This window comes from Chaetura pelagica, unplaced genomic scaffold (genome assembly GCF_000747805.2).
Source record: "Chaetura pelagica isolate M959 unplaced genomic scaffold, ChaPel_1.0 scaffold117, whole genome shotgun sequence".
NCBI lineage: Eukaryota > Metazoa > Chordata > Aves > Apodiformes > Apodidae > Chaetura > Chaetura pelagica.
In genome coordinates this window covers 8,793,172-8,821,145 of record NW_009954185.1, presented here as the reverse complement: position 1 = coordinate 8,821,145, position 27,974 = coordinate 8,793,172, and the positions used below count along the sequence as shown (strand labels likewise).

Below are 27,974 nucleotides of genomic sequence, written 5' to 3'. Positions count from 1 at the left end.
TTTTGCACAGCATAAGCAAGAGTACACAAGGAAGAGTGAATTTGCCGTTCAACCACTCTTTGCTCCTGGCTGAAGCAATCTCCTGGAATTACTTTGGAACAATCCCCATATGTGTGCTTAGTACTTAGTGCACAGTCTGATGTAACAGCAACACACTAGCCTTTAACCTAGCACTGACATTCAGATAATATGCAGGTTTAAAGCACTGCATGTCACTGATCTGGGAGCATATTTGATTCTCTGAAATCAACAGGGTTTGAGTTCAAGCCTGAACAAGTGGAACAAAAACTGATCAGAGTTCTCTCTGACTTCAGAAACACACCCCCTATATCTGTGTCTCTGAATGGCTGCCTCTGAATTTAAATGAGAAAAGATAGACAAGAGAAAAACAATAACATGCTAAATTTCTTCCCTTCTTCCAGGGAGGAGTGGGGGCACTAGCAGAGCTGTGTGTCAAGCCCTGGGTTGGGCTGGCCAGAGGCTACAGGGCAGCAGTGAAATGTAAGTAGGAAGTAAATAATACCTAAAAAAGAAGTTTGACAGAAGTAGAACCCTGAAACAAAATCATCAGACCTCAAAGAGGCTGAATTTGCCCCAGGATGCTTCCAGTGAAATCCTGGTAAAGACACCTTTTTAAAAATCAAGCCCTTGTACCCAAGATGCTCACTGAGTACTCCTGCTGCCAGCAGCTGTGCCACATAGGAAGGCACAGCAATACACCTCCCAGAGAAATACCAACATGCCTTACAAAGCCTTAAAGCAAGTGCCTTTGGAGTGCAGGCAATAAACACTGTCTCCACCCCTTCCACCCACCCACATCCCAGCCCCAGCCATGCGCAGCATGATTTCCACCTTGACCTTGGTTTCAAAGCCAAGAGACAGCCAGACACCCTATCAGGGCAGGGGCTGCATAGTCCTTCAGCTCTGGATGAAGGACAGAGGGAAGAAGGAGAGTAGCAGAAGCAGGGGCAAAGTGGGAGCAGAGGAGAGGCTCACCTTTCCATGGAGGCATTCAACCTGCAACGAGCTATGTGGAGCATCACCTTTCTGTGGGGCAGCATCCTGCTGCAGCACAGCATGGCCAAGACACCTGAAATGCTGTAAGAACTTTGGCTGCTTTGTATACAGGCTCTGGACTGCGGGGAATCCTGGGGGGATGGTGGGTATGACAGAAACAGGACAGAAGCCCTAAGACCAGGACAGTTTTTCCAGAGAGACATAATTTCTCATTTTCCCAAGGTTTCACTCGGTTCTCATGCACCTTTCTCCCCCACACTCTCCTTACTTCCTTGGCTCTCCTTTTAGTGCCTTTAATGTAGACCATGTATTTCTGCAAGGTCTCGGGCAGGGCAACTCTGTCAGCTTTCTGCATGTGTTTAAATCTGACCAGCCAACATCTCACCTCTCCTACTGTGCTCCAGAATATATTTCCTTTTGACCTATGCTTTTCTCCCTAAAGTCATAGATCACCATTTAAATCTTCAGTAAACCAAGCTGGTTACTTTGCAAACCAGGCAAACAGCAGCCCAAGTTATCTACTAGCGATGCTCTTTGTAAAGCAGTGTGTTCGTTTTGGCTTGGCTGGCCATCTGCTCCCTCCATTCCTTTTCTCAGACCTCTGGCAAGGACAATCCCCAGCAGTGCTTCTCCTCATATACATTATCAATAATACAACTCCTGTTCCAGTAGACACTGCTGTGCTATACTGGCTCAGGAACTTGCACTTGCTTTTTGAAGGCCTTTGCTTTTGCAGCCATCATGTAAGTGCAAACAGAAATATGGCTGTGTTTAAATGTTAGATGTTACAGTGGGAAATATGTCACTGGGTCATAGCTGGGTTCCCTCCTACCCTGTTTGGTGTGGCATGCACAAGTCTAGTTTTAAAAATCTTTTTTTGGTAGGAGTACAACCTCTTCCTCTAGGATATGTTCCATACGCTGACACAGTTCCTGCTCAAGTGATGGCTTTACTGCTGCCTGTTCCCCACTGTTACTTTCAGCATTATGGAAATATTTATGGAAATCCTGCTTGCTTCAACAGACTGCCTGCTGTCCTGCCTGTAGGCTGATTATTCATTTTTTTTTGTAGATTCATGAGAAAGTAATCCAGCCTGGCTCTTGGGATCTTTTAATGACAGCCTCAGAGACACTATTTCATACTTGTACAGCTCAGAAGGCAAGAGCAAGGGTAAAGAGGTGTAAGAAAATGTTCCAGAGTAAAGGGTCATAAGGAGCAAGAGAGGTATGGTAGGTCCAAGAAATGAGTCTGATTCTCATCCCATTTGCTTGCATTAGTGGAACATAAGGTTTCTGGCCAGCTGGTCTTTGACTCCCTCTTGCCAAGGTGCTGAGCTCCAGCTGAGACCTGCTCTCCTGCTGCTGCAAAACATGCTGCTGGCTGAACCTGTCCAGGGGCAGCAATCAGGAGAAGTCAGTGATGAGAGTTTTCAAACCTGCTTTAATGTTGGCACTTCTCTGGTCCTAGTTGCAGTGTAAGATGAATAAATACCCAGTATGAACAGCTTCTTGGTGTTACCCATGAGCATGGTTATGAGATTAGCCACAGAGGCATGAGATCTGGAATAGGAAAGCAAGGAGGAGAGGAGTATCAGGAGCTGAAAAGAAGGTGCTTCTGCAGACCTGTGCCTGGCACACAAAGCCTGGACACATGCACAGCATTGGTTCTGAGCTCAAAAGTAGCTGATAGGACAGAAATAGCTCCTGGAGAGAGTCCTGAAGACTCCATGGATCTCCTGGAGCAAGTCCAGAGGAGAGTAACGAAGATGATCAGAGGGCTGGAGCACCTCTCCTATGGAGACAGGCTGAGAGAGTTGGGGTTGTTCAGCCTGGAGAAGAGAAGGCTCTGGGAAGATCTCATAGTGGTCTTCCAGTACCTGAAGGGACTATAGTAAAGCCGGGGAGAGACTTTTTACAAGGACATGTAGTGACAGAACAAGGGTAATGAATTAAAACTTGAAGAGGAAAGCTTTAGATTAGACATTAGGAGGAAACTCTTCACTCTGAGGATGGTGAGACATTGGAACAGGTTGCCCAGGGATGTTGTGGATGCCCCATCCAGGGAAGTATTCAAGGCCAGGTTGGATGGGGCTCTGAGCAACCTGATCTAGTGGGAGGTGTCCCTGCCAATGCAGGGGGGTTGGATCTAGATAATCTTTGAAGTCCCTTCCAACCCAAACCCTTCTACAATTTTATGATGGTTCTATGAAAGCAGACAACTAACCAAGTAAACTAATGGTTGTAAGCAGTGTGGATCAGTGAAAAGTCTAAAGTCTCAGGATCCCTTGAATGGCATGGGGAGGTCTCTTTGTCTTATTTTGACTCTGAGTTCTGGAAGCAGTGACTTTATCTTTCTGCATGTGCATGCAGTATGTAGCTCAAAGCCAGTGTTAACGGCTGCAGAACCAAGAGTGAAAAGGATGGTGTGATCTTGTCCCAGTGGCATAGTGACAGTGGAATGAAGAGACCACTACCCAAATCCTACAGTCAAGATGTGGCCTCTTAGAAAATCAGATTCACCTTTTTTCTTTTTCCTTTTTTAATAGAAACTATGCTGTGGCTATACCATCTCAGCTCTACTACCCCTTCTCAGAGACAGTGTGCCTCCAGCTCAGCAGACAACAAGCAACCCCGATCCATGTGACAGTAACCTTGCAGAGCAGAGCTGGGAATGAGACTTTGATCACTCAGTCCATCTCTCAGCTGACCTTCTTTCATTGCACAAGCTTCCAGGTGAGAAACATATTTTCAAAGGTTGTCAGTAGGTTGGATGGTGCATGAGTTCTGCTCTCACTGGGCAGGAAGGCAAAGAATTGTGTCTTCCCAGGGGAACATCTTTATTGGGCACTGAATCTTCTGCTTCAGCCTGTATAGGTTTGCCAGTGTTCTTTCTGCTGTGTAGCCCTGCTGATATTTTACTCTCTAGAAAACATTCTGAAAAGTACTGTGAGGACTTTCAGGGCAAGAAGAACCGGAGCAATATAAAAGAAGTATCACAATTGTTATTCCAAATGCTTAGGGCTCCATGAATGGGATCCACCCTGAATTATGTTTACAACTATGCCTGTAGGTCCCTCCTCCTGTTGGAAGCCCCGATGAAGTGGCTTTTATTGAGATCACAGTCTTGGGAGCCAATTCAGAGTATCACAAGAAACAGAAAGTCCTCATCAAGCATGCAGACAAGAAGACTTTTATCCAGACAGACAAACCTGTGTACAAACCTGGACAGATTGGTATGGACAGAATGTCTTGTGAGAGAAAGATCAGTTCTCAGGGTATCCTAAGGGATATCCTAGCACTTGTAGCGAGGCCTGCTCTGCAAGGGAGGTGGGTCACAGGCTTCATCTCCCTTCTAGGCTTTGATTTCTTGTTTTTCTTCTGCTCTTTAGTGAAGTTCCGAATTGTAACCTTGGACCAGAACTTTATTGCCAGCAATGAAACGGTAAGTCAAGAAGGGAGAAACATAAATAAGTCTGAAAATGCTATGGGCTGCCTCCATGACTTCTGGATTAATATTTAGCCCAGCTAGGTGATCCATCTGTGGACATCTAGTCTCAGCATTGCTTTTGGTGTTTACAAACAGCATTGGGCACCACCTGCAACACAGGGGCTGCTCATGATGTTGGGTCATGATGTTGGGGCAGTCCTTGGGAATTGCTTAGGGAAGACTCATGGATAGTTGGGGGATAAAAAATGATGGGGAGGTGCATGGTTAACTTACCTGAAAGCTTCCCAGAAGTAACTGTTACTTCTTTCCCACAGCACCGCGTGGTAGAACTGAAGGTAAAGAAACTACTTTATTGAAAGTGGTGACCTCTTCTCACCTTATGAAAGACACACGTTTGGAGATTATGGTGGGGAGACATTGAATACAGAAAGCCAGCTACCTCAGAATGAATGGGGACAGTCTTTGACTTCCTGTCCCTCCTTCCTTTAGTATCCATACAAGTTTGCCAGTTCAGTGCCATGACACTGACCACACAGAAGTACCCACAGTAAGTGATGGGTGCCACTGAAAAGCAGTCAGCTGTCCAGCAAACTTTTCTAAAGTGGTCACAGGATTTCTAGGCCCTCTAGCCTGTGTACTGAAGATTTGTGAAAATCCTGAATTTTCTTTAAGGAGACTTTATATTTAACATAGAGAAAATAAAATTTGATGAGTTAGTGTTGTGGCTACACATCTAGAGAAACTTCCTAGAGCAGCTTTCAGGATATTGCCCTTAAAATCTGTTAGTTTAGTTTCCATATTACAGGTAAAATATGGACTGCAATCAGCTGAGCTGAGGAAAGATAAGTGATGGGAAGCTTGTAATAACCCACACAGAGAAGTCACAGTTAGAGTAATCAATGCACATTTTAATGCCATACCCACCAAGCACTCCATACATAAACACATGGTTTCTGGGACACCTGTGCAATGCTTTATGCCAGTTTATATGAATGTAGGACTCTGATCCAGCTGCACCCTTCCAAACAACAGTTTCTGCTTGCTCCATAGTTTTATAAAGCACCCATAACTAGGGCCTTCCTGGCTGGGCAGCATTACTACAACCAGTTCTGCAGTTTGCCCTAATAACCAGCAGTGGGAGAACAGTGTCTGTCACGGCCCGACTGTGACAGTCAACAAAGCCTCCAGATGCCTTTACATCTTAGGTCGTTACATCTTCTTTTCTATACTGGGCAGCATGTGATGCCAGCTCAGGTCATCACAGAAGTCTCCAAGAGGGTAACATCTATATTTCAGTGTGACAGACAGGCAGTAAGCCACAGTTTTGCAGCAGTCAGTGAGATGGTGGTGCACGATTGCTCTCCTTGAGCTCAAATTCATGTGAGCACTGTGGCTGTGTCATAGAGTTAGGCTCTCAGGACAAGAAGATATGTGCTCAGACCATGCTGTGACTGCTTGGACATCCAGCAAAAGGATTTCTCCCAGGGCACAAGAAAACAACCATCTACTACTGCCTACACAGGACCCCAAAGGGAACCATATTGCACAGTGGCTGAACGTTACACCTGTGGGAGGCATTGTGGACCTGTCCTTCTCTCTGGCTGCAGAAGCACTGGTTGGAGAGTACACCATCAAAATGCCTGACTGCACACGTACCTTCAGGGTAGAGGAGTATGGTAAGTCTCTCGGGGAGCTGACAGAAGCAGAGAAAGATGTATTCTTGGGGAGGCCCTTCAGCCTCCCTCTCTCACAGAGAGCTGAACAGGCCATGCAGCTGTGAACATCTGTGCTAGTTGTGCTGTACCTGAGATATCCAACTGCCTGCCAGTAGGAGTAATCACTGACTTTCACTCAGGCCCACTGGCTTTCTCCTCCCCCATGTCCTGAGGATGGACTGGGACACTGTCCCACAGCTGTGCTTTGTGGAGAAGAATAAGGCTGTCTACTCCCTCCATGCTCTCCTGGCTGGACTGCTGGTGAATCGCTACCAGGCCCTGTGCTGGTAGTCAGGGAATGAAAGGAGAGATTTATTTTCTGTAAACAACCATTTGGGGAGGACTGGAAAATAATTATACCTCTCTGTTCTCACTGAATTGTATTTCTCTTGCTTTCACATAGTGCTGCCCAAATTCAGTGTCTCCATCCAGGTGCCTCAGGTTGTCACCATCTTGGAGGAGAGCTTCCATCTCCGCGTCTGTGGCATGTGAGCTGACTTACGTAGCAGAAGGTCCACTCTTACTGGTTTGGAAACTGCACAGTTATCAGTAACTGAGCTCAAAATTGTCTCTGCTAGCCCTCCTCCCATCTCAAAATCTGGTACTATGGCACCCTCTGCCAAGGAATTTTCCTAGATTCTCATATTTTTCCATATTGTCTCTTCCTGCTTCTTTCCCTGTGAGTTTGGAAGTCTGGCAGTGGATCCTCTGAGTGGGGGATGTGCCCTACAATATCTCTGCTGCACTGATTAGTGCCAGTATGGGAGGAAGAATGGCTCAACTTGTGACCAGCACAATGTCCCCTAGCGTTACCTGCTGGGAGTAATGGTGACTGGGAGAGAACTCAGCCACTACCACCTCCTGCCTGAGTCCAGTGAAGTAATTTTAACTCATGAGCTCATGAGCCATGAAGATACTGCAGGCTCTGCATTATCTAGCTGCAAATCACAAGCTCTTTCTTTTCACCCTTCAGTCAGTGCTTCTGTGTGTGGGTCCTCACTGGTTTTTTTGGCAGGTACACGCATGGGAAGCCGGTGGGCGGCCGCGTGTGGGCCGCCGTGTGCCGCAGGCACGCCCGGCGCCGCTGGAGCCCTCCCAGGGCCAGGCCCAGCCTTTGTCAGGAGTACGCGGGTGAGGTGAGGTGATAGGAAATCCACTGCTCTTGCCAAAGAGAGAAACAGGGGCAAACAGAGGGAAGAACACTAAAGGAAGGAGTGGGACAGGTATCAGCTATTGCTTGGGCATGACTGATTGATATGTACTTCACTCTCTAGTCCAGCAAACCTAGCTCTCCTCAGTGACTTCTCTAACCGCATTTAGATGCACTCAAAAGAAGTAGTATCTGTAGGCAAGCTAACCATTGCAGATTTTCCTGCAAAATAGGTATTGTGACAAGGAAAAAAGTACAAGCGCTGTCCACATTGTTTGACTTCCACTGGAATCTTCACAGCACCAACTTTTAACCTGATATAAGCCTATGTGTTATTTCCCAGAAATAGCCATTTTGGAGACAAAAAAATTACCTCTCACATCTAAGTAAGAAATTGCAGTTCAGCACAGACCTTATTCATTCATCTTTAGGGTTGAATGAATATATCTGTATTTGTTTGTATATTTTAAAGTAACTCATAACACATTTTCAACATAAATCCTGCCCTTATAGGAGAAACCCTGTTGTCAGGGAGAAATGACAACTCATGTTTGCCACTGGCACATATATGAGTGTGTAAAGATGACATAGTGCTATGAAACAGCATATGAAACATATGAAACAGTAGCTCCTATTTGTGACTACACCAAAGACAAGAACTACCTTTCCTGCCACTATGGGCATTGCTCCTTTAACTCAACTGTCTTAGCAATGCACTTGGAGACTTCTGGGTCTTGGGTGTTACATGCGCTGCAGAAGGCATTAGTGGGTCCATTATTGGTTAACATATACAATTTCACATTCCCAGACAAACAAGGATGGCTGCTTTGCCACTGACGTGAATATTAAGTTCTACCATCAGAAGCACAGTGACAATCACGATTTCAACCTGGAAGCTGTGGCTTTTCTGAAAGAAAATGGAACAGGTAGCAAAAACTGGTTCTGCTCTTAGTGTAAAATCTTTTGCTTTACACTTGTAAGAGATGCTTGTCTTTGGGTTTTCACCTGTAACGGTCCTTATGGATCCTTGTGTCTTCCCATCAAATAACTGGAACTTTCTGGGCTGTCTCCAATGGGGTCAAGTGTTCAGAGGGTGATGTCTTCCCTGGGAGTACCAAGGCAGTGTGGATGTTCTCCTGTACCATGCCACCCGGGTCTGACTCACACAGGATGTGAGTTCTTCATTGTGGGATGGGCTTTATCAGTATGCTTGCTCCTCTACAAGATGTTGTGGCCAGTCCAGCTCTGACAGTCACCTTTGTTTGGAAGAGATGGTCAAAAGCTGCTTTTTCTCATCTTCTAGTCACAGTAGAAAAGTGCACAAAGGTGGGGCAGGCCAAGTTGTTTTGTTCTTAAGCCATATTTTAGAAAAGCCTGCTGGAATGATGAGAGGCTCAGAACAACTAGTGATAACCCAGTCCCTGGCTGTGTACCATTAATAAATAGCTTCTTGTCAGAGTTATCTCCACATTCCAGATTGGGAGATGAGGCAACTTGTCCAGAACTCCTGTTAAATATCCTGTAAGATTTCCCCTCTTAGAAAATTTTACAAACCCTTCCTTACAAGAAATTGCTTTGCAGCCCCTTGCTGAAAGCAGTGACACAACTTTACTTAGCAGACAACTGCAGTGATTTCAGATGGGCGCCACATGACAAGACAGCAGGCTGTGAACTAAGGTTGTGAAGGCAGATGAAAATGTTGCCTTCTTGTGACTCTGAGAAGAGGAGAATAGAAGTGGACAGTTGTGAGTAGGACCACCTTAAACAAAGTCAGAAAGAGCATTTGGCAGAGACCTTGTGGCAGACTGCTGTCATTCTAGCAGGTTAGAAAGTAGAAGGCACTATTGCCCAGCATGTGTGTTAAACAACTCCTGAAGTTACATGGTCCATTCCTTACCTCAGTCCATCCAATCATGCTGCCTGTGCTGAGATGCATGACACTGACCCACATGCAACTCCTGTCTTTCTCAGGGATTGAGTTCAATGCCACAGAAATCTGTAAGGTTACTTTTGATATCACAACTCTCCAGTTCTGGGGGACAAGCTACTACTATCAGCAAGGAGCTCCTTACTATGGAAATGTAAGTAGACAGGGCAGAAACATGGAAAGCCCAGCATCTGGGCCAGAGGAGATGGCAGGCACAGAAGTATTGAAGACTCCCCTTGCTCTGAGTTGCCCAAAGCTGCTAGGTGCTACCAAGAGGGAATCCAAAGGTGTCACCTCAGAGTAGGCACATGGCTTTGCCATATGAGATGGCTGCTGCATAAATGGGGGGAGGGAGGCTGAAGGAATTAGGGGTCACACTGAGAGTCCCTTTGCAGAGTGAGGGACTTCTACTAGGAGGTAGGTTTTCAGTCCTAAGGCCTCCAATTCTCTGACTGTTCTCTGTGTCGTTACAGGTGGAACTCAAAAGTGCCAATGGGACACACTTGAAGAACAAGGAGGTGATTCTTACAGTGTCCTATGGCAGCAGCAAGCAGACCAAGACCTACTTTACAGATGACACTGGAATGGCCTCTTTCAGCTTAGAGACATCAGCATGGGACAACAGTAGTAAAGTTCTACTACAGGTTAAGCCAAATAACTACACTGGATTTGGCTAGCACTAAGCAATGTATCCCTCAGATCTTTAGTCTATGTCATTTTCTCAGTGTAGCCAGGGAGATGGAGTCATGGAGCAGTGAAATTACACATCTAGGGAAGAGGAATAGCCAATAGCAGAGCCAGAGTTCTGGCCCCTGCTGCTACTCCTTGAGGAGTCCTTGAGGAGTCAGGAGACATGACAAAGAGATGGGGTGGTGGATAGAGGTCCCATAATGTTGTGATTCAGGCCTACCTACATAGCACCTCTGTCTGAGGTGGAAGGGGATTTGTGGGGCTGGGTTCTCACACTATATGGAGCAAGGAGACAGGAAAGGAGCTTGGGAAGGAGCATATGAAAATACATGTGGAGAAGAAAGTGTTAGTGAGCAGTTTTCATTGTGTTTCCTCATAGCATAAGATTTCAGAGAAACCTGGGATATAAGTGGCTGGAAACTTAGGAGGGAAAGAAGGAAGGCTAGTAAGGAACCAGTTGCTGCAAGCCAGTCTGAAGCAGAGCAGGTAACCAGTATGTAAGGAGTTAAATACAGATGCCACATATAGGGAATTGACAAAAAGTTCCAATCTGCTTTCTCACAAACAAGGAAGGTTCTGTTGTGTGGTTGAAGGGGTAGGTTTCTAATACCTGTCCTATCTAAATTTCAAGGTCAAGGCACTCCAAGGCAAGCCCTGTCTCTTTGTCAGACTACACACAATATCTTAGATGATGGATATTGACCTTGCTGGAAGTCCACAATATGTTCATATCATAGTCTTAGGGTAGAGAGGTGAAAGATGAGCAATGCTCATGATCTTCATGTGTCCTCTGCCCTCCTACCTTATGGGTGAGGGTAGGGAAGGTGATAAAAGAAACGAAGTGTGTGAGGGGACTAACACTGAACCGTGAAATATATTTCAGGGTAGATCATGCTGATAAATTCTCCAGACATACCAGACAAAAGGAAAGGGTTCAGGGATTTCATCCGGATGATAAGACACTCAAAGCAGTTTAAGCATCCTAGTCCCAGGGTAGCAGGAGCATTGCAGAAGTTCAGGCTCTAGCCCAGGCCCTAGCAGTGTACAGCTCCATGACTTATGTTTGGATGCTAATTATCCCAGAGTGTGTGGGTCAGTGCCCAGCTCCACAGAAAGGGGCTGACTGAGGTTGGCTTTGGTGGAAGACACTTTACCCTGGGACAGTTCAGTGCCTGCTCTCCAGCCAGTCTCGGTTTTGATGTGAAGACAGCTGTAAGAAGTCTTCAGGCACTAAGCCATCTTTTCTGTGCCACAGGCAAAGACCCAGCCAAAGGACTTGGGTGGTCAAAATATGAGGGTGTCTTATGGCACTGCATCCCTCACGCTGAGGGCCTTCTACTCTTCCAGCCGCAGCTCTGTGAGGATCCTACCAGCGCGGGCAGTGCTGCCCTGTGGGGACATGCAGGAGGCCACTGTGCATTATCACATTCAAGCCACAGAGCTGGAGGCTGGGGCTGCCACAGCAGACTTTTACCACCTGGTGAGTGAAGGGCACTGCTGGCGATGAGGTCAACTTTGCCATGCGTCTGTGTCAGCAGAAAGCCATTACCTGGCCAACAGGCATGAAACAGAGGCACTATCAATCCTTTGTTCGTTCTCCTTTAGGTTTTGGCCAGAGGATCCCTTGTGCATCATGGGCAAACAACAGTACTTCTTGATCCACCACTAGGTGAGAGCATCTGAATACCAGGAACAGATTAGGGACCTAATGAGAAAGCCCTCCAGCCTACATGGTGAAGAGATTTGAGACCAGTAGGAAACAACAGAGCTGGCACAAAAACCTCCAAAACAACAAAACAAGCAAACAGAAACCAACCAACCAAAAAAAAACCAAACAAAAAAAAAAAGAAAACAAAAAACAAACAAAAAACCCCAAACAAACAAACAAACAAACAAAAAAACCCCAAAGCAAAACACAACACCAATCTAGAAGAAATGGCAAATATGCCATGTCTCCTCTGTATTTTAATTTTCCTCTTCTTTATTTTTCTAATCAAATGATGAAATTCTCAGAGTTTATCTTCGAAACAGGAATTACTGGAAACCTCCAAGAAAACTCACAGAATATTTTTTCTGGAGTCAGGTGGGAAGTAATTTCTCTTCCAAGCACACACTGTTGCCAAGATGGCTCTTGATGTTAGGTCACTGCTATAAAATGGCAGTAACCTACATTATGGTCTAGCTTTGGCTTCCCCAGAAGCAGTTTTCACCCAAGAAAAAGTTTTTACCCAAGTAACTGTATCGATGTATTGTAATGGATGAACATATTACTGGCATAACCCTTGGAGACAGAATTCCTTACCTCTTCCTATATTTTTTCCTATTTCTCCTTCTTCCGTCAGGTCAGTATAGTGGGTTTTTCAATGTCACTCTGCCTATTGACCTCATTTCACCTATGGCTACCCTCTTTGTTTACACTGCCTTCCCTGAGGGACAAGTGGCAGCTGACACCTTAAGTCTGAAAGTCTCCAAGTGCTTCAGGAACCATGTAAGTAGTGCACAAAACAGAATGGGGCTGGTAGGGTGGAGGGTAGCTAATTAATTGCAAGTTGGCAGTAGATGTCCAGCAGAATCCAGTAGCCACATTGTCACTTCTCCTTCCTCTTTCTTTCTTCTTCTGTTTCAGGTGAAGCTTGGCTTCTCAGACACCATGGCTCTCCCAGGATCTGCTGTCCGTCTCCATTTGCAGGCTGCACCAGGCTCCCTCTGTAGCATCCGTGCTACAGACAAGAGCACCTTTCTCCTGAGGCCAGAGGCTGAGCTATCCAGGGATAGTGTGAGTCACTTGAGTGCTAAGCCTTGCTAATACTGAAGTATTAGCCTTTTAAGTATCTGGTTGCAGGCCCTGGTCAATAAGGCACAGTGGTTATACCAACAAGTACCTGAACGGAGACAGGACATGGCTTAATGAGACAAAAATTAAAGCTAACATTAAAAAACCAGTCAAAATTTCCAGGCTATCACAGGGATCTAAGAGATCCACAAATACAGCCCTAAGTCACATCCTTGTTAAACTTAGAGCCCACTGGCACAGTGACAACCAGATGGCAAGAGACTTCCATCTCCTGAACCAATTAATGCCAGTGCTCTGAAAAACAGAAGTTATATTAAAAAAAAAAAAAGTCCAGTGTGTGATAGGCTCCATGTCTTTGTTGCAGCTGACATGAACCAGGCAGTTCTCCATTCATAGGCTGCCCTGTAAGTGACGCTTTGGCAGCAGAAGTGTCCCGCTTCTCCCTTAGACCTGGGATGTATTTGGTCTGAGGAACCTTAAATTGCCTCTTGACATTGTCTTGGTTGATCCAGGATGTGCCTTCAGTCAGACAAGAATTTATCTGTCTAAGGACTCTTACGGGGAAGTTATTGTCACTGTTTGCATTGAACTCTCAGATACAATCTATGAGCTAGAAGTGGCCACAGCTATGAAGCCATAACCAAAGGGGTTTGTGTTCCTGTCTGGTGCAGTGTATCTTAAACTTGTAAAACTTGAGCTCCATGAAGATCAAAACCCTTAGGACTGGGCTTTTGCAGCAGGCAGGATCCAAGCTTTGCCTCTATCATGACAGAAAGTCTCTGAATAGAAATAAAAGCTTCCCATTTCTCACACTGACTTACCCTGTCTTAATTCTCTGTCTACAGGTGCACAATATGTTCAGCTATTCTCAAGGGCGCCCCAGCACTCTCATAGACTCTTACAGGGACTACTGTACTATCCACAAGAACCCAGGAACCACTGGTTCCCCTCAGACCACCCTCCCGTCAGAAATAATATCACCGCTCATGTACAACAGATACTCATATGCAGTGTCCCAGCCAGATGTTTATGAACTTCTAATGGTAAATCTAATTTCCAAAAAACCTGAAGTATTAGAGCCAATCCCTTCTGGATCCCAGGTCAGGCCTGGGTAGCTTGTAAATGCTGGCAACCTTAGGTTATGAATTAGCAAAGCTTCTGAACTAAGAGATCTCTGATCTCATGCTCCCAGCCTGATAAATTCCCACCAAACAGGCACATCCCAAGCACACAGTTCCAAGTTTATCCCAAAATTGAGACTCTCAGACTTTCTAGGAGCTGGAAGGAGAGAGGAGTGTCAGCCTGAGTGAGAGAAAATTTGAGGTTAGAAAAGGAAAGCACTAAAGAGTGAAGAGGAACTGGGGAAAGGAGGGAAAGAATAGTAGAAGGGAATCATAGAAGCATAGAATCATTTGGGTTGGAAGGGACCTTAAAGATTACCTATATCCAACCCCCCTGCATAGGCAGGGACACCTCCCACTAGATCAAGTTGTTCAGTGCTCCATCTAACCTGGCCTTGAATACTTCCAGGGATGGGGCAGCCACAACTTCCCTGGGCAACTTGTTCCAGTGTCTCACCACCCTGAAGAATTTGCTCCTGATGTCTAATCTAAATCTACCCTCTTCAAGTTTTAATCTGTTACCCCTTCTCTCACTACAAGCACTTGTAAAAAGTCCCTCTCTAGCACATGAAAGATCAGAACAAGTCTATGTCAGGGTACGCTGCAAAATACAGTGCCAAAATAAAGACTGTGTGTGCCCACAATCCTGACTGGACAGAGCCTCCTTTAGTATGAGGAGCTAGGACCAGGCTTTGAGAGCAGAGTGGTTCTGTATGTTCTCCCTGTCTAAGATTTCAGGTCAAACTGAGTTGCAACAACATGGGGCAGCTGATATACTGGGAGGCAGGAGCAGACAACATTGCCCTTAGACAACATTGCTCTTTTCACTGAAATCTGCCTTCTTTTCTTCCCCTTCTTTCCTCCAGAATTCAGGCCTGACATTTTTAACCAGCCTTAAAATCAAGTCTCCGATTGAGTGCCACACCCGGACTGTTTTCTACTATGACTACATGTGTACATCTCGATTTCTGCTGTTTCTTTGAAAGTAACGGGTAACAAAAGCTGCACAAGGGCAGCTGAACACACAGTGTGCTGAAGAGCTGGGGATGGCTTCCATGATGAGTGGGAGGTTGCACAGGAGATGTGTGCCACAGGAAGAGTGGAAGGGTCTGACATGTTTGTGAGTCCAGCGTAATGGAGGGGTGGAGGGTTGGCTGCACAGGAAGAACCTGCTTGGAAGCTTCTTCTGCCTGGCAGGAAGATAGTATGGTGAAGGGAGGAAATGAGGCAGCTGTCTCAGGGAGGAACATCTGTAAGACTAGGAAAGGTCTTGCTGGAAGTCAGAGAATAAACAAAGATGGGCACTGGGCAGTACCTCAGCCTTTCTTCAGGGACTGAGAGCAAAAGTGTAAGATAGTGGAGCTTCTCATGGGGGAGCACACAGCTGCTGGAATCCCTATGGTGTCCCGGGTTGTCTTGCAGAAGACAACAGAGGTGTTGAAGGCATCTTGGAGAGGACAAGGGGGATTGGAGTGGGAGTGAGAAGGATGGAGAGCTGAACTTTTCCCAGCTGTTCCTGATCTCACAGTTGCTCTGCCTTTGAATGAATGCTTTGTATTCCCAACAGCTTATGACGTGCTGGCAGAGGTGGACGACTGGGAACCAGAAATAAAGGCTGCTGTTGAACATGCTGAATCAGAGCACGTTGAGCCGGGTAGCAAGGCAGGGCTAGTGCGTACTTGGTTTCCAGAGACATTCATCTGGACTCTGGTTCCCATCAAGTGAGTAATAATGGGCTGCAGCACCGCATCTAGACCTCCTATCAGCCACAGTGTAGAGGGAATGGGTGGGAGCAGAGCCAGGTAATTATTGCCTTCTGTGCCCACAAGAAAAGGGAGGTATGAAGAAATGGATAAGGACAGTGGAGGTTTGGCTCTGTTCCTGGCTCCACTTGAGATTTTCCACATGACCCTGGGGAACTGAAAATCATGTACTTTTGTGGGATGGAAGAAACCTCCAGAGGTCTGTAACTCAACAACCTGTGCAAGGCAGGTCCAGTTAAACGAGGTTGCTGCAGTTAAGTTCTGTGTATCCCCAGGGAGGGAGATTTCACAGACTATCTGGGCACCTTTTACTATCCTCATGTTATTTTTTTGTCCCTATCTCAAGTCAGGATTTCCTATGTTCCAATATGTGTCTGTTGCCTTTTGTCCTATCAACATGCACCTTGGAAGAGACTGTTTCTCTTGTCTTTACACCTTCCAACTAGATAGCTGGAGAAAGCAGAAAGATCTCCCTCTAGGCTTCCCCTCTTAAGTTTTAAACCCCCCATTCTTTCAGCCTCTCCTCTACATCAAGCATCGCAGGCCCCTGGCCATCTTATAGTCTTGCACTGGATGCATTCAAGTTTGTCAATCAGGTTTGTTCTTGCACTGGAACGCAAAAATGGAACACAGTATTCCAGATGTGGGCCCACAAGGGAGGAATAGAGGGGGAAAATAACTTTTCTCAACCCAGTGGTTGCAGTCTTCTCAGTGTAGTCTAGAAGTAGACGGCCTTCAGTGCTGTTTCATGCTCAACTCATCTGCCAGAACTACCATTTTTTCTGCAAAGTTGCTTACTAGTCAGTCACTGCCTAGCCTGTAATGTTGCATGGTATTACTCCATTCCAGATACAGAATTTTTTGTTTAACCATTTTCAAGATAATTTTTCCAGCTTGCCAAAGTTCCTCTTAATAGCAAACTTTCCTTATAGCATATCAGAAACTCCTAACAAGGTGTAGTCTGCTAATACATAGCACATTAGTCTGCTAATCTTCCTGAGGACGTCCTCTGTCCTATTGTCCAGGTCATTAACAAGGCCATTAAGCAGTATGGGCCCAAGTACTAATCCCTGAGGGACACTATGGGTAAGCAGCCAACAGTTGGACTGTATGTCAACAATAACTATGCTCTGTCCCCAGTGGTCCAAGAAATTTTCTACTTACCTTGTCCAATCCACAATAATGTTGCTGCACAGATACTATGAGAGCCTGTATCAAAGGCCTTGCTAAAATCAAATTATGGTGCACTCACTGTTCTCTTCTTCACACATCTTAGCTTTCATAGTTTTCCCATGTGCAAATGTTCTCCATCTATAAAAAAGGATCTCTGCCTTTCCATCACATTTGATTAGATTATGCCAGGGACTGTCTGCCATTCTGTGTATGCATCTCTGTAAGAGACACATAAAGACGGCTGCTGAGTTGTGGTTGGGAGTTTGGGTGGTAGTGTGGTTGAAGTTTCACACACGACTCTGACACAGGCTGGATGTGTAACATGGACCCTTGGGAGCCCTCTGTGCTCACACAAAACAAGAATTTAAGGTGCAATGAGGTTCAAAAGCAAAATTGGGTTTGCTTTTGCCTCTCAGTCTTTCTTTACCCACCTATTTCCTACCCTTCCCATACCTCTGTCCTATTTCCTAGGAATAACCACACCTTCTAGTTCATAGTCCTTCTGCATTTGTCTTCTCAGGAGAAATCTTTACAGGGATGGGAACAACTTCTTCTGCCCTGTTTTCTCCTTAGTGATTCAGGAGCTGCTGAGCTAGCTGTCACAGTACCTGACAGCATCACAGACTGGAAGGCCATGACTTTCTGCACCTCAGAGAGCCACGGGTTGGGAATCTCAGAGACCACCAGCCTGCGGGGCTTCAAGCCCTTCTTTGTGGAACTCATCTTGCCCTACTCTGTCTTCCGGGGAGAGTCATTTCCACTGAAAGTCAAAGTCTTCAGCTACTTGAAGCAGTGCATAGGGGTGAGTGGCTCCTTCCAGGATGTTTTTTGGACAAGGGGATGTGTGATAACAGTAATTCCCTCACAGAGACGTGGAGAAGGGGCTGCATCCTTGAGTATTGGGTAGAAGACACTGAGGAGGCTCTTCACAGTTCTCTATGCAGAACCATCTCTGCTCAGTTTATCCCTTCCATAAGCTCAACCTTACAGAATTGTGATGTCCATGGGCTGTTGGTGACCCACAGACATACATCATACTCATCCTGGGCTTCTGGGCTTGACTGTCCTCTAGATAAAGGAGCTGAAAGGGAAAACAGAGCAGCAACTTTGTAACCCAAACTCCCTTTTGTTTCACCTCTAGCTTCAGCTTAGCCTAATGGATTCCAGGGATTTTGAATTTGTGCATGCAAATGTCAAGTTCACCATTTGTCTGTGTCCTGATTCATCAGAAACCTTTTTCTGGAATGTGAAGGCTACAAAATTAGGTAAGGGGATGAAGGAGGGGTGGGAGTGGGAAGCACTGGCAGAGCTGCTTGAGAAAATCAGAACTGGTCTGGAAGGGAGAGTGGCCCATTATGCAAAGCACAACTGAGCAGCCTTAAGACTGAGCAAACTAAAGCATAGACATGGATGTGCCAGCTGGTTTGTTGATGTTTTGTTCTTTAGGGAAGGTGAATCTCACTGTCAATGCTGAGGCAATGGAGCAGGAAGATGTTTGCACTGAGACTACAACTGTTATGCCAGAATCTGGAGGGAAGGACACAGTGGTTAAACAACTGCTGGTGAAGGTCAGAATATGCTTCAGGGTCCTGGTGGTGCCAGAACTAGGTCAGGCTCAAAACAGCCCAGGCTGTGGCTATGACAAGGGAAAAGCCAGGTAGGTGCTTTTCTCAGGGAGGCTGGTCAAGGATTGATTCTAAAGGTAGGCCGGGTGGGGACATGAGCTGAGCACCTACACTTGATGGGACATAGATATCAGGACTGCTTGCTAGGAGGACAATGGAGAAAAAAGGACATGTAGCAGCTTAGAAAACACCTTCCCAGTGAAACTTCAGTGTCAGCACATACATCCTTTATGCCTGTTTAAGACCATTTCCATAACCCACGAGGAAAGAAGAGCTCATTGCAGGAGGATGGGTTGCTGCACATCTGCTATCTCATTTTACTGCTCTCCTTTCTGAGCTGACCAGGCTTTTCCCTACCAGGCAGAGGGGCTGCTGGAGGAAAAGACCCACACCTCATTCCTGTGTCCTACAGGTAGGTGCAGGCATCCTAGAGACAGGGATGACTGGGGCTGTACGAGCACTCAGAACAAGGAGACCAAACTGAAATAGTGTGGTCTGTGAACAAATCTAGGACTATCTGGAGGTGAATGAGGACTGTAAAGTCAGGGATTTTTAAGTTTCTATGGGGAAGCAAAGCCATTCAACTCCATCCAGGACTACAAGATCCTAGCAGCACCAAGCCCCTGCTTCACCACAGCACAGTCACCCATCAGTGGGTGGCCTGATGTCGGTGCCATCCTCTCTTTCGAACAATGATTTCAGCAGCTGATGAGCTGATCCCAGCCTTGTTTACACCATCTCCTGGGGATGCCTCTGAGTCTGCCATCTCCTTCCTGCCTGTTGTTCTGATGCTTTTGCCGTTTGCAGGAACTTCAGCTTCAGAGACAATCACATTCACTGTGCCAGAGAACAGGGTCCTGGGGTCGGAGAGAGCCCACATCTCTTTCTTAGGTAAGTTTTGGGGGGGTCTTGGAAAGTAATATTTTTTCACCACAGGAGTCTTTTCTTTTGGTGCCATCGTATCTGCTTTAGCTAACAGAGAAACAAGAGGGAATTTGTACACTGAGGTGTGATACTAGGTCCTTATATCTTTCAGAGAAGCATCTCATCCCTCTTATACAAATGACACTGGGCCAGATGGATGCAATATTTCACCCAGCCAAGAGAAAGATAGACAAGTACCACATCACTGTTCCTACAGAACTCTATATACATTAAAGTCACCCTAGTGTGAGCAGAGATGTACTTAGACCAGCCTTGGCATGTTGTAGATGAGACCAATTATTTTTTTTTACATGCAAGAACAGTAAAGCTCCCAAAGCTGTGATTCTTTTCTACAGGTGACATTTTGGGGTTAGCTCTGGACAACATAGATGAGCTCCTTCAGATGTCCAGTGGCTGTGGTGAGCAGAACATGGTTCATTTTGCCCCTAATGTCTTTATCACACGCTATCTTGAAGAAACAGGACAACTGACTCCAGAAATCAAACAGAAGGCAATTGGCTATCTGGAAAGTGGTGAGTAAACTTCTGCTCATGTTGGGTTATTAAGCTGCTGATGTCCACTACATGGTGGTGATCTCAGTAGAGCCTTGGGGCTCAACAAGATTTGTGCAGTGTCACTTTCCTGACACCACGGAAGTTGCAGCAGTGTAAATCAGGCTGCTGTGTCTCAGCTGAACAAGGAGTACATGGCACCCCTCTGAAAGCCCCTTGCTGAATTCCTCAGAGACAATGCTCTTTATAATGAGCAGCAGGATTGGCAGGGGAGGTTATAACCTTGAGGAGACAATAAACACTGAGCATCTTCTCTACCCACAGGATACCAGCGGCAACTCCTGTACAAGCACACAGATGGCTCATATAGTGCCTTTGGAGAGGGAAGTGAGACAGGGAACACATGGTAAGCAGAGATATCCAGAAATGATTGAAGAACAGCTTGACTTGGTCAGACTCAAGTTGCCTTGGATTTTGGCCTGGAAAAACTGAGGGAGTATGGAGGTATGGTGTTTTGGACAGAAACTGCTCCTGAGATTTTTTGGAAGAGAACCATGGCAATGAACTGTTTGATTGTCCTTGGGCACCCCAACTGAAGGATATTCTCATAACTTGGCTATTAAAATGCCTTCTTCCCAGGTTTTTGAGAGTGCTTTGTGTCCAAACAGGATTGGGAAAAAGCCTGAAGGAACTCCCTAAATATCAGCCATCCTGGCTTTGAATCACACGTGCACCCTGTTGGAACTGGCAGAGGTCCAGGGGAGGCATTGAACTGTCAGTGATTTTTTTATCTCTCAAACATCCTCTTACTGCAAACGCTCAAGCTTCAAGCTGGAGCTTGAAGAGTATCTATTTCATGCATATTGCTTCCAATTCTCCATCTGCACAGAGGCTCTGGCCTGCTGGCATTTCTCCATTAATGAGATAACGGAAGACACAGAGGCTCCTGTCTCCTACTGAAGATAAGCATCAGTGACTGGTTTAGTTTGTGATTTTCTTCTCTCTTCCTTGGCTCTAGGCTTACTGCCCTTGTCCTCAAGACCTTCAGCCAAGCCCGAAACTTCATCCACATAGATGAGCAAAATATAAATGATGCTGCCAGTGCCCTGATTAAAAGTCAGACTCCATCTGGCTGCTTCAAGAGTGTGGGAAAGCTCTTCAACAATGGTCTGATGGTATGACATGTCCTGGCTGTTCATTATAGAATCATGGAATAATTTTTGTTGGAAAAGATCTTTAAGATTATAAAGTCTAAGCATTTATGTACTCAGAACTCCTTCACTTTCTGGCCCAATTTGCATGCCAAGAACAGACAAACCCCACTGCAACAGGAAGACTCTGATGTGCCCAAAATCACCCCTAGAGTGACACTCAGGGTTTTGCTCTAGTCATGGTGACAGTTTCTAAAGTTATGAATGCAAGGTTTTCATTTGATGATCCCCACATGCCCTGCCCTCGCCCCTTCTCAAAAGATAATACATGCCTCAAAAAAACCAAAAGCAACAAAGGGTTTTCAAGCTCTTTGAGTCAGAAATAGAGTGAATGGAGATTGATGACACATGTGGGATCCACCTTGCCAGGTATGTTCCCTATACACTCAGAAACACAGCATTTGTGCTTGCACAGACACACACAGAGCACCACCAAAGTGGAGCCAGCAGCAGTTTGATGGATAGAACCTCACATAATTACCCCTCCACATGAAGAATATGGTATGTTTTCACTACCCCTTTCAAAAAATAACTATTATTTTGCTCCTTCATACCCTTTTCACAGTCCTGGCCCTCAAGTGAGGTGCCCCCTTGCAGTGGGGCTGTGGGAACATCACTTTTCCCTGGCACAGAAATCTGCTATTTAAAATCTTTTGCAGGGGAGAGGAAAGGAGAATGTGTTCAGCAGAGGGAGGGAATCAGCTATCCAGAGGAGCTTGAGGCACCATGGCTGAGAAGTGCTCCAGCAAGCAGGACCACGAGCCGATATTAGCACTGGCACTTCCTTAGAGGAGGAATAGGACCAGCACTGTTGCCTGTGCTAGCTTGGAATTTGCTTGGAGAGCCAAAGGCACTGAAAAATGTCTCCCTCTCCCTTCTCACGGCAGCCCTCCTCTTCTCTGTTTTGTGGTGGCTTCAGGGTGCAGTGGAGGAAGGCCTGGGCCTGAGCTCTGCCATCGTCACCGCTCTCCTACGCTCCGGGATGCCAATCTCTGTGAGTATCTGCAGGAGAGACGGGCTGAGTGTGCAGCCCCTTGGCACTCAGGGCTCTGGCACTCTGTGCACACATGGGTGTGCTACCAGTTTTCTCCCTGCATGTCCTGTCCCTGTCTCCATCCTTCTTTGCACCCATCAAGGCTGCAGACCACTCCTTCTGCACACACTCTGCCAGCAACTTGTGTGGTTTCCTTTTTATCCTAGGATCCAGTTGTGTCAAAAGCTCTGAAATGTATAAAGGACCTGGTCAATGCTGATACTGGCAGCTCCAACCTCTACAGCCTGGCACTAGCTGCAAATGCCTTTGCAGTAGCCGGTGATAAGGACCTCAGGCAGAAAATCCTCAAAAGATTGGATAAGGCAGCCATAATATCAGGTACTAAGGACTATGGGGCAGGAGAGAAGGTTATAGGCAGAACTGTGTGGGGATCCTAGAGCTGAACAACCAAGGGAATGCAAGGCAGCAGCAGGGACACTGGCAGAGTTTTGTGGCAAGCCCAAGGCTTGGATAGTCTGTTAGCCAAGCTGTCACAGGCTATACTGTGAGACAGACTTGCTCTATGGATGTTGTTGCAGCCCCACTCTTCCAGTCATCCAAACCAGGGGAGCTTCATGAATGTTGTAGAGCTCCTTCCCAGATGGCAAGCTTAGGTTTTTACTGGGAAAAGCAGGATGTGTTGGGCAAGTAAGATATGCACCCATATTTTTTCCCAGTGTGCATGTTCACTCCGTACCTAGGTACAGGGGTTAAATAAGATGCCAAGATCATTAGATACAGCTACACACTCCCTCCATTTCCCACTTCACCTCTAGATGGCCAAATATTCTGGAGTCAGCAATCTAAACAGGAAGAAGATTCCCTATATTGGTATCAGGCTCCATCTGTTGATGTAGAATTGACATCTACTATCCTCATGGCTCACCTGTCAAAGTCAAGTTTGTCTTCAGATGAAAGAAGAAAGGTATCCCACATTGTGTCTTGGCTCACCAAGCAGCAAAACCCTTATGGAGGCTTTGTTTCGACACAGGTAATTCCATTGAGCCATCAGTACCAGACAACTGGCTGTCAGCTATGCTTTGGCAGGGCACTGGGTTCTAGCATAGCCCATAATAAAAATAATAATAATTTAAAAAAAGACAAATAATAATAATAAAAAGACAGGAAAAAAAAATGGATTTACTGATTATGCATTTTTGGGGGTGGGGAAGGCATAAATATTTGTATTCCTCTGAGCTAATCCCGTACTAGAAGTCCAAGGAGAAAGCTCAACCCTTACTGCTCTGTAGCTGCAGTATGAGGGAGGGAAAGGCCAAGGATTGACCATGCACAGGAAGCAGCAATATTATTTTGTGCAGTGTGTGTTTCTTTCTTCAGGACACGGTGGTTGCCCTGGAAGCCCTGTCCCTGTACGCAACTAAGACCTTCAGCAAAGATGGCCCTGATCTTCAAGTTTCTCTCTCCTCTGAGGGTTTCAACCAAAACTTCCAAGTAGACAACAACAATCGTCTCCTACTGCAGACGGTGGAGCTGCCAGACATTTCCCAGGACTATGATGTGCGTGTGCAGGGCCATGGGTGCCTCTACTTACAGGTAAGCCCAGCCAAGGAGAAAAGGTGTGCCTGGGGAAAAGCCTTTAAAGCCAGGGGACCTCTCACCTTGCTACTTAGCCAAGACTGAAAACAGACTGCTGTAATGACTTGCAAGAATCTGAGCTTCAAGGCTGGTAGGAATACCTGCAATTCCCCAAATGAAATCTGGATCATCTCCACCCAGTCAGAGCTGCACCTCTCCTCAAGAAGCCCAGTGAGCACCACCAGGAGTGGTGCACCAGCAGAACCTCTGCTTCCTCCACATAGTTTGCTCTTCAACCAGTGCAAGACAGCAAACAGTAGGCAAACACTAGGCAAAGATCCTCCTCAGCAAAAAACCTGCTCTTCTCTGCCAACCAGATTCTCTCTGTTCTGACAGGCCACTCTGCGCTACCACATCCCCCCGCCGAGGAGCGACGTTGCCTTTGCCATGTCTGTGCAGACACAGTGCACTGCACCTCACACCACCCAGTTCCCTGTCACCATTCATGCTCGGTAGGAGACGTTCAGATTGCCACCCCTGTGCTAAGAGGCTTCTGGCACCACACCAGTCTCTTGGCAGCCAGGATTCCCCTTCCCTCATGAGGTCCAAGTTCAAAGATATCCTCATACATATAACTATGCTTTCCTCAGCTGGGTGAAGGCCCCAGAGTGATGTCTCAGGCTATACCCCCATCTTGTTATTGTGCCAGTCACCACAAGTTCTCACAAGGTCTACGGGTCTCACCCCTTTCTAGGATTAGGTCTCAGAACACTAGTGATACGAAGGTTCCATGGGACTGACTGGTGACACTTCTTCTGAAGTCTTCCCTCCTCTACTCCTGGTTGACTTTCACACCACTCTGTTGTACCCCTATGCCTGACTCGGGATAGGTTTGCCAAGAGAGCAGGTGGAGGATGTGATATTCCCTGCCATGCCTAGAGAAGTAGCCTTCCAAGGAATTTTTTCTCCTTGGCTTTGCACAATTTAAAGAGAGATCAGGGGAAGCACAAAGATTTATTACAGTACAGGAACAGCTATGCTTACAGGAGAAACACTGGAAGGAATAGCAGATTCCCCCACCTGAGTACCAAAGCTTAGCTGAAGTATCTGGAGATCATGGCTTAGAAAGTAACATTAGTGCTGTCGCTTGGGTTCCTGCTGCAGCTACACAGGGAATCGTGTGTCCACCAACATGGTCCTGATCCAAGTGGAGCTGCTCTCTGGATACAGCCCCGTGGCAAGTTCACTGGAAGAGGTGAGACTATGAATTTGTGTCCAGCTGGGGAGGGAATGGTGATAGATGTCCATCATGGAGGATTTTATGAAGAACTGTGATCATTCCTGTGGGCAGAGAAACATGGTTCACTTGCTCCCAAGAAATCTTTATATCCAAAGTCTCTTCCAGGCAACATCTTGTCTTCCCCTACCCCAAGGCCTTCCTTGGCCATGTGAATATTTTCCCTATGCTCTCACAGGGACAAATGTCCCTGAATATTTCTGCTTTATGTTAGACTCTTTCTGACATTTCCCCCCCTTTTTTCAGCTGAAGAAAATGCCTTTAGTGAAGAAAGTTGAAAGTGAAGCTGACCGAGTCATTGTCTACTTGGAGGAAGTGAGTGGAATTGAGGCTAACATAATAATTTGACAGATAGCATTTAGCTTTCTCTTGTATTTGATTCCAGCAGTATTTTAAGTATTCAGAGCAGCTGGTCCTGCATACCAGCCACATTTGCTGACCTGGAGAAGCATGTTGAGTCACCCTGCAGTAGCTGAAGGGCCAGTATACAGGGTCACTTGAGTGAAATGAGACTAACTTTGACATTAAGCCCACAGCTGTTGGCCCTGTTCAGAGACTGCTGAAAGTCCATACACTGTGTCTGATCAAGACTGGGAAGTAGTAGTAGGATACATCTAATAAACTTAAGCAAGCCTGAATTCTTCAAAAGCCCTCAAGCAGCCTGAAGTAGGAAGTATTCAAGATTGCTCATGGGATTTGCTCAAAATTAAACGAGATTGTTACGTAAACAGCAGTGCATGTTCCACAGCCTCATTAGTCAACAGATTAACATCCACTGAAGCCTTTCTCTAGCTACATGCCTACCTAAACAGCACCAGAAAAAAGTCCTGGCATGAATGAATGTGAAGTAAAAGATATTTCTGAGGTGGACTAGAAAGCAAAACAGGTCTGTCACAGTGGTGAGGTCACCATGGAGTCTGAGTGAGAACAGGTGGAAAGGATTGTCTTACAAGTCATTCTTCAGTTCTGGCTGTAATCCTTGTATGTCTTGGTTTTAGCTGACTAGAGAGCCTCACACCTACACTTTGCTGATGCAGCAGGACATGCAAGTGAAGGATCGTAAGCCAGCTAATATCAAGGTTTATGACTACTACATGCCAGGTGAGCTCAGATGCTGTAGAAGCCAGTCATATGTACCACTGAAAGAAGTGTTCTGAAGTTCTCAAGTCTAAGACAATACAATCCCTGACATGTTTATGTGACTGTCCCTTAGAAGCTCTCTAGTGATGAATTTGGGTTTAAATGGTAAAATTTGGGTTAAAAATGGTAGATACTTCTCTCTCTGGCCCCAGAAATTTCAGATCCACTGAGGGTCTAACTCTCCCAAGAAGAGAGGAGGAGGAAGCTCAGAGATGTGCTTTTATATACTCATTTTATAGGAGGCAGCAAAAGCAGATGGGTCACAGCCAGGGGATGGCTTGGAAGGATGAGGGCCCCGTTAGAAGAATGACACTGAAAACAATTTGTCCTATGTTCTCTGGAGTCCCCAGTGAGAGAAAAAGCTATAACTATATCAGGGATTACTATTGCTTCAGAGTGAGGAATCTGTAACTGTAGCAGAGCTGTCTGGGACTTAAGACTTCAAATGATCACAAGCCTCATGACTTGGTGAATTGGGACTGGCTGCACATGCTCTTTGACACATAACAGTGGTCTCACATGTGACAGTGGAGGGGAGTCAAGGCCTGTAAGCTCTCCTAGAAACAGAGGAACAATACTGGGTTTCTTTAGTGAGTTTGGGTGAGTGTATCTCACCAGCACTTTTTTTCTTCTCATCTTCCAGAAGAAACTACAGTGATGAGCTACGGTGCCCTGTGTGAGTGAGGTGAGAGCCCAAGGCCTATTTTGTCATCACAGGCATGGTCTTGAAGAGTATGGAGAGGGAGGAGGAGGCACGCAAGGGCCCTTGGTCAAGAAATTTGCCAGATTGCAGGTTCAGAGTAGGAAGTGATTAGCAATGCTAGGTAATAGTGAGTTCCTGCATCCCATTGGTTAAACTGAGGGAAAAGGAGAACTGAAGGGGAAGGTTTGAGGTGGCAAGCTCATGACAGAGCTGGAAGTACGTTACAGAAAACAAGGGCTACCAACAAACCTGGCATTTTGCATCATGTATACTTTCCTCAAGTCAATACAAATATGAGGAGCACATTCCCTGTAGTTGCAGGGAATGCAGGGTTCCCTGTGGACAGAACACACCAGGTTCAACTTCGCTGTGGGGCCTGACTCCTTTTCAGTGCCAAGCCCTTCACAGACTCAGTCTGACAGCTAGATCCATGCTAGAGAAATGGCACCTGCTCATCCTCTTTTCAGGTGGGGGGAAAGATTGAACTTGACCAGCACCTGTTGTAAGCTTCACTGGCATTTGCATGTTTCCTTGACCATCCTTTGAGATGGAGAAAATCACCTGCTTCATTAGTCACCTAAGGAAGGCACCCAGCTCTGCTCTGGGATGCCTGCCACAAGCCCTGCACTCTGAGCAACTTGGTCTAGTGGGAGGTGTCCCTGCCAATGCAGGGGGGTTGGATCTAGATGATCTTTAAGATCTCTTCCAACCCAAACCATTCTGTGATGCTGCTGTAGACTTTGCATAGGTAGAGTCAGAGAGAGCCCTGTCCTTGATGACTTGGCAGTCCCATTCAGTGACAAAGTGCAAAAAAACTCCCCACAACCCTGAGTTCTCAGTGATTAGTTTTAATACTTCAGGAACGCTGATGTTTTTCTCCTTTCTCGTCTTCACAGGAAAATGGACAGACCCATCCTCTGTGGTCTCTTTTTGTTAGTTCTTTTTCATCCCTGCCAACAGCCACCAGAACAACATGAGAAGCAAAGAGAAAATACTTTAAATTCCCTGCTGAGCAGTTAAGTTTCTGAAAGGCTCAGTCTGTGCCTGGCATCTTATTAAAAGTGAGGAGACTAGAACCGTGTGATTGAGTGATTATTCAGGTTTACTGTTTCTCTCCCAAACCAGGAAAAGCACATTTAAGAACACCTGGGAAAAATAAGTTGTTCACCTCTGTCATGTATGTACATGTACAGTGC

General features: G+C 46.1%; 1 protein-coding gene across 1 annotated transcript; it reads left to right on the top strand.

The window, feature by feature from the left end:
* Positions 1-1,029: 1,029 nt before the first annotated feature.
* Positions 1,030-26,759, top strand: LOC104393532 (alpha-2-macroglobulin-like protein 1). The gene is made up of 34 exons (XM_010003034.1): positions 1,030-1,100; positions 3,563-3,662; positions 4,087-4,249; positions 4,406-4,458; positions 5,987-6,140; positions 6,583-6,667; positions 7,195-7,315; positions 8,138-8,255; positions 9,301-9,410; positions 9,730-9,900; positions 11,202-11,426; positions 11,552-11,615; positions 12,289-12,434; positions 12,573-12,722; positions 13,586-13,783; positions 14,728-14,815; positions 15,429-15,582; positions 17,371-17,599; positions 17,939-18,062; positions 18,244-18,365; positions 18,783-18,834; positions 19,230-19,313; positions 19,703-19,879; positions 20,183-20,264; positions 20,877-21,033; positions 21,989-22,063; positions 22,270-22,441; positions 22,879-23,093; positions 23,441-23,656; positions 24,035-24,150; positions 24,803-24,893; positions 25,182-25,250; positions 25,934-26,036; positions 26,719-26,759. The coding sequence occupies exons 1-34, from the start codon at positions 1,030-1,032 to the stop codon at positions 26,757-26,759; spliced, it is 4,296 nt and encodes a 1,431-aa protein (XP_010001336.1).
* Positions 26,760-27,974: the final 1,215 nt, after the last annotated feature.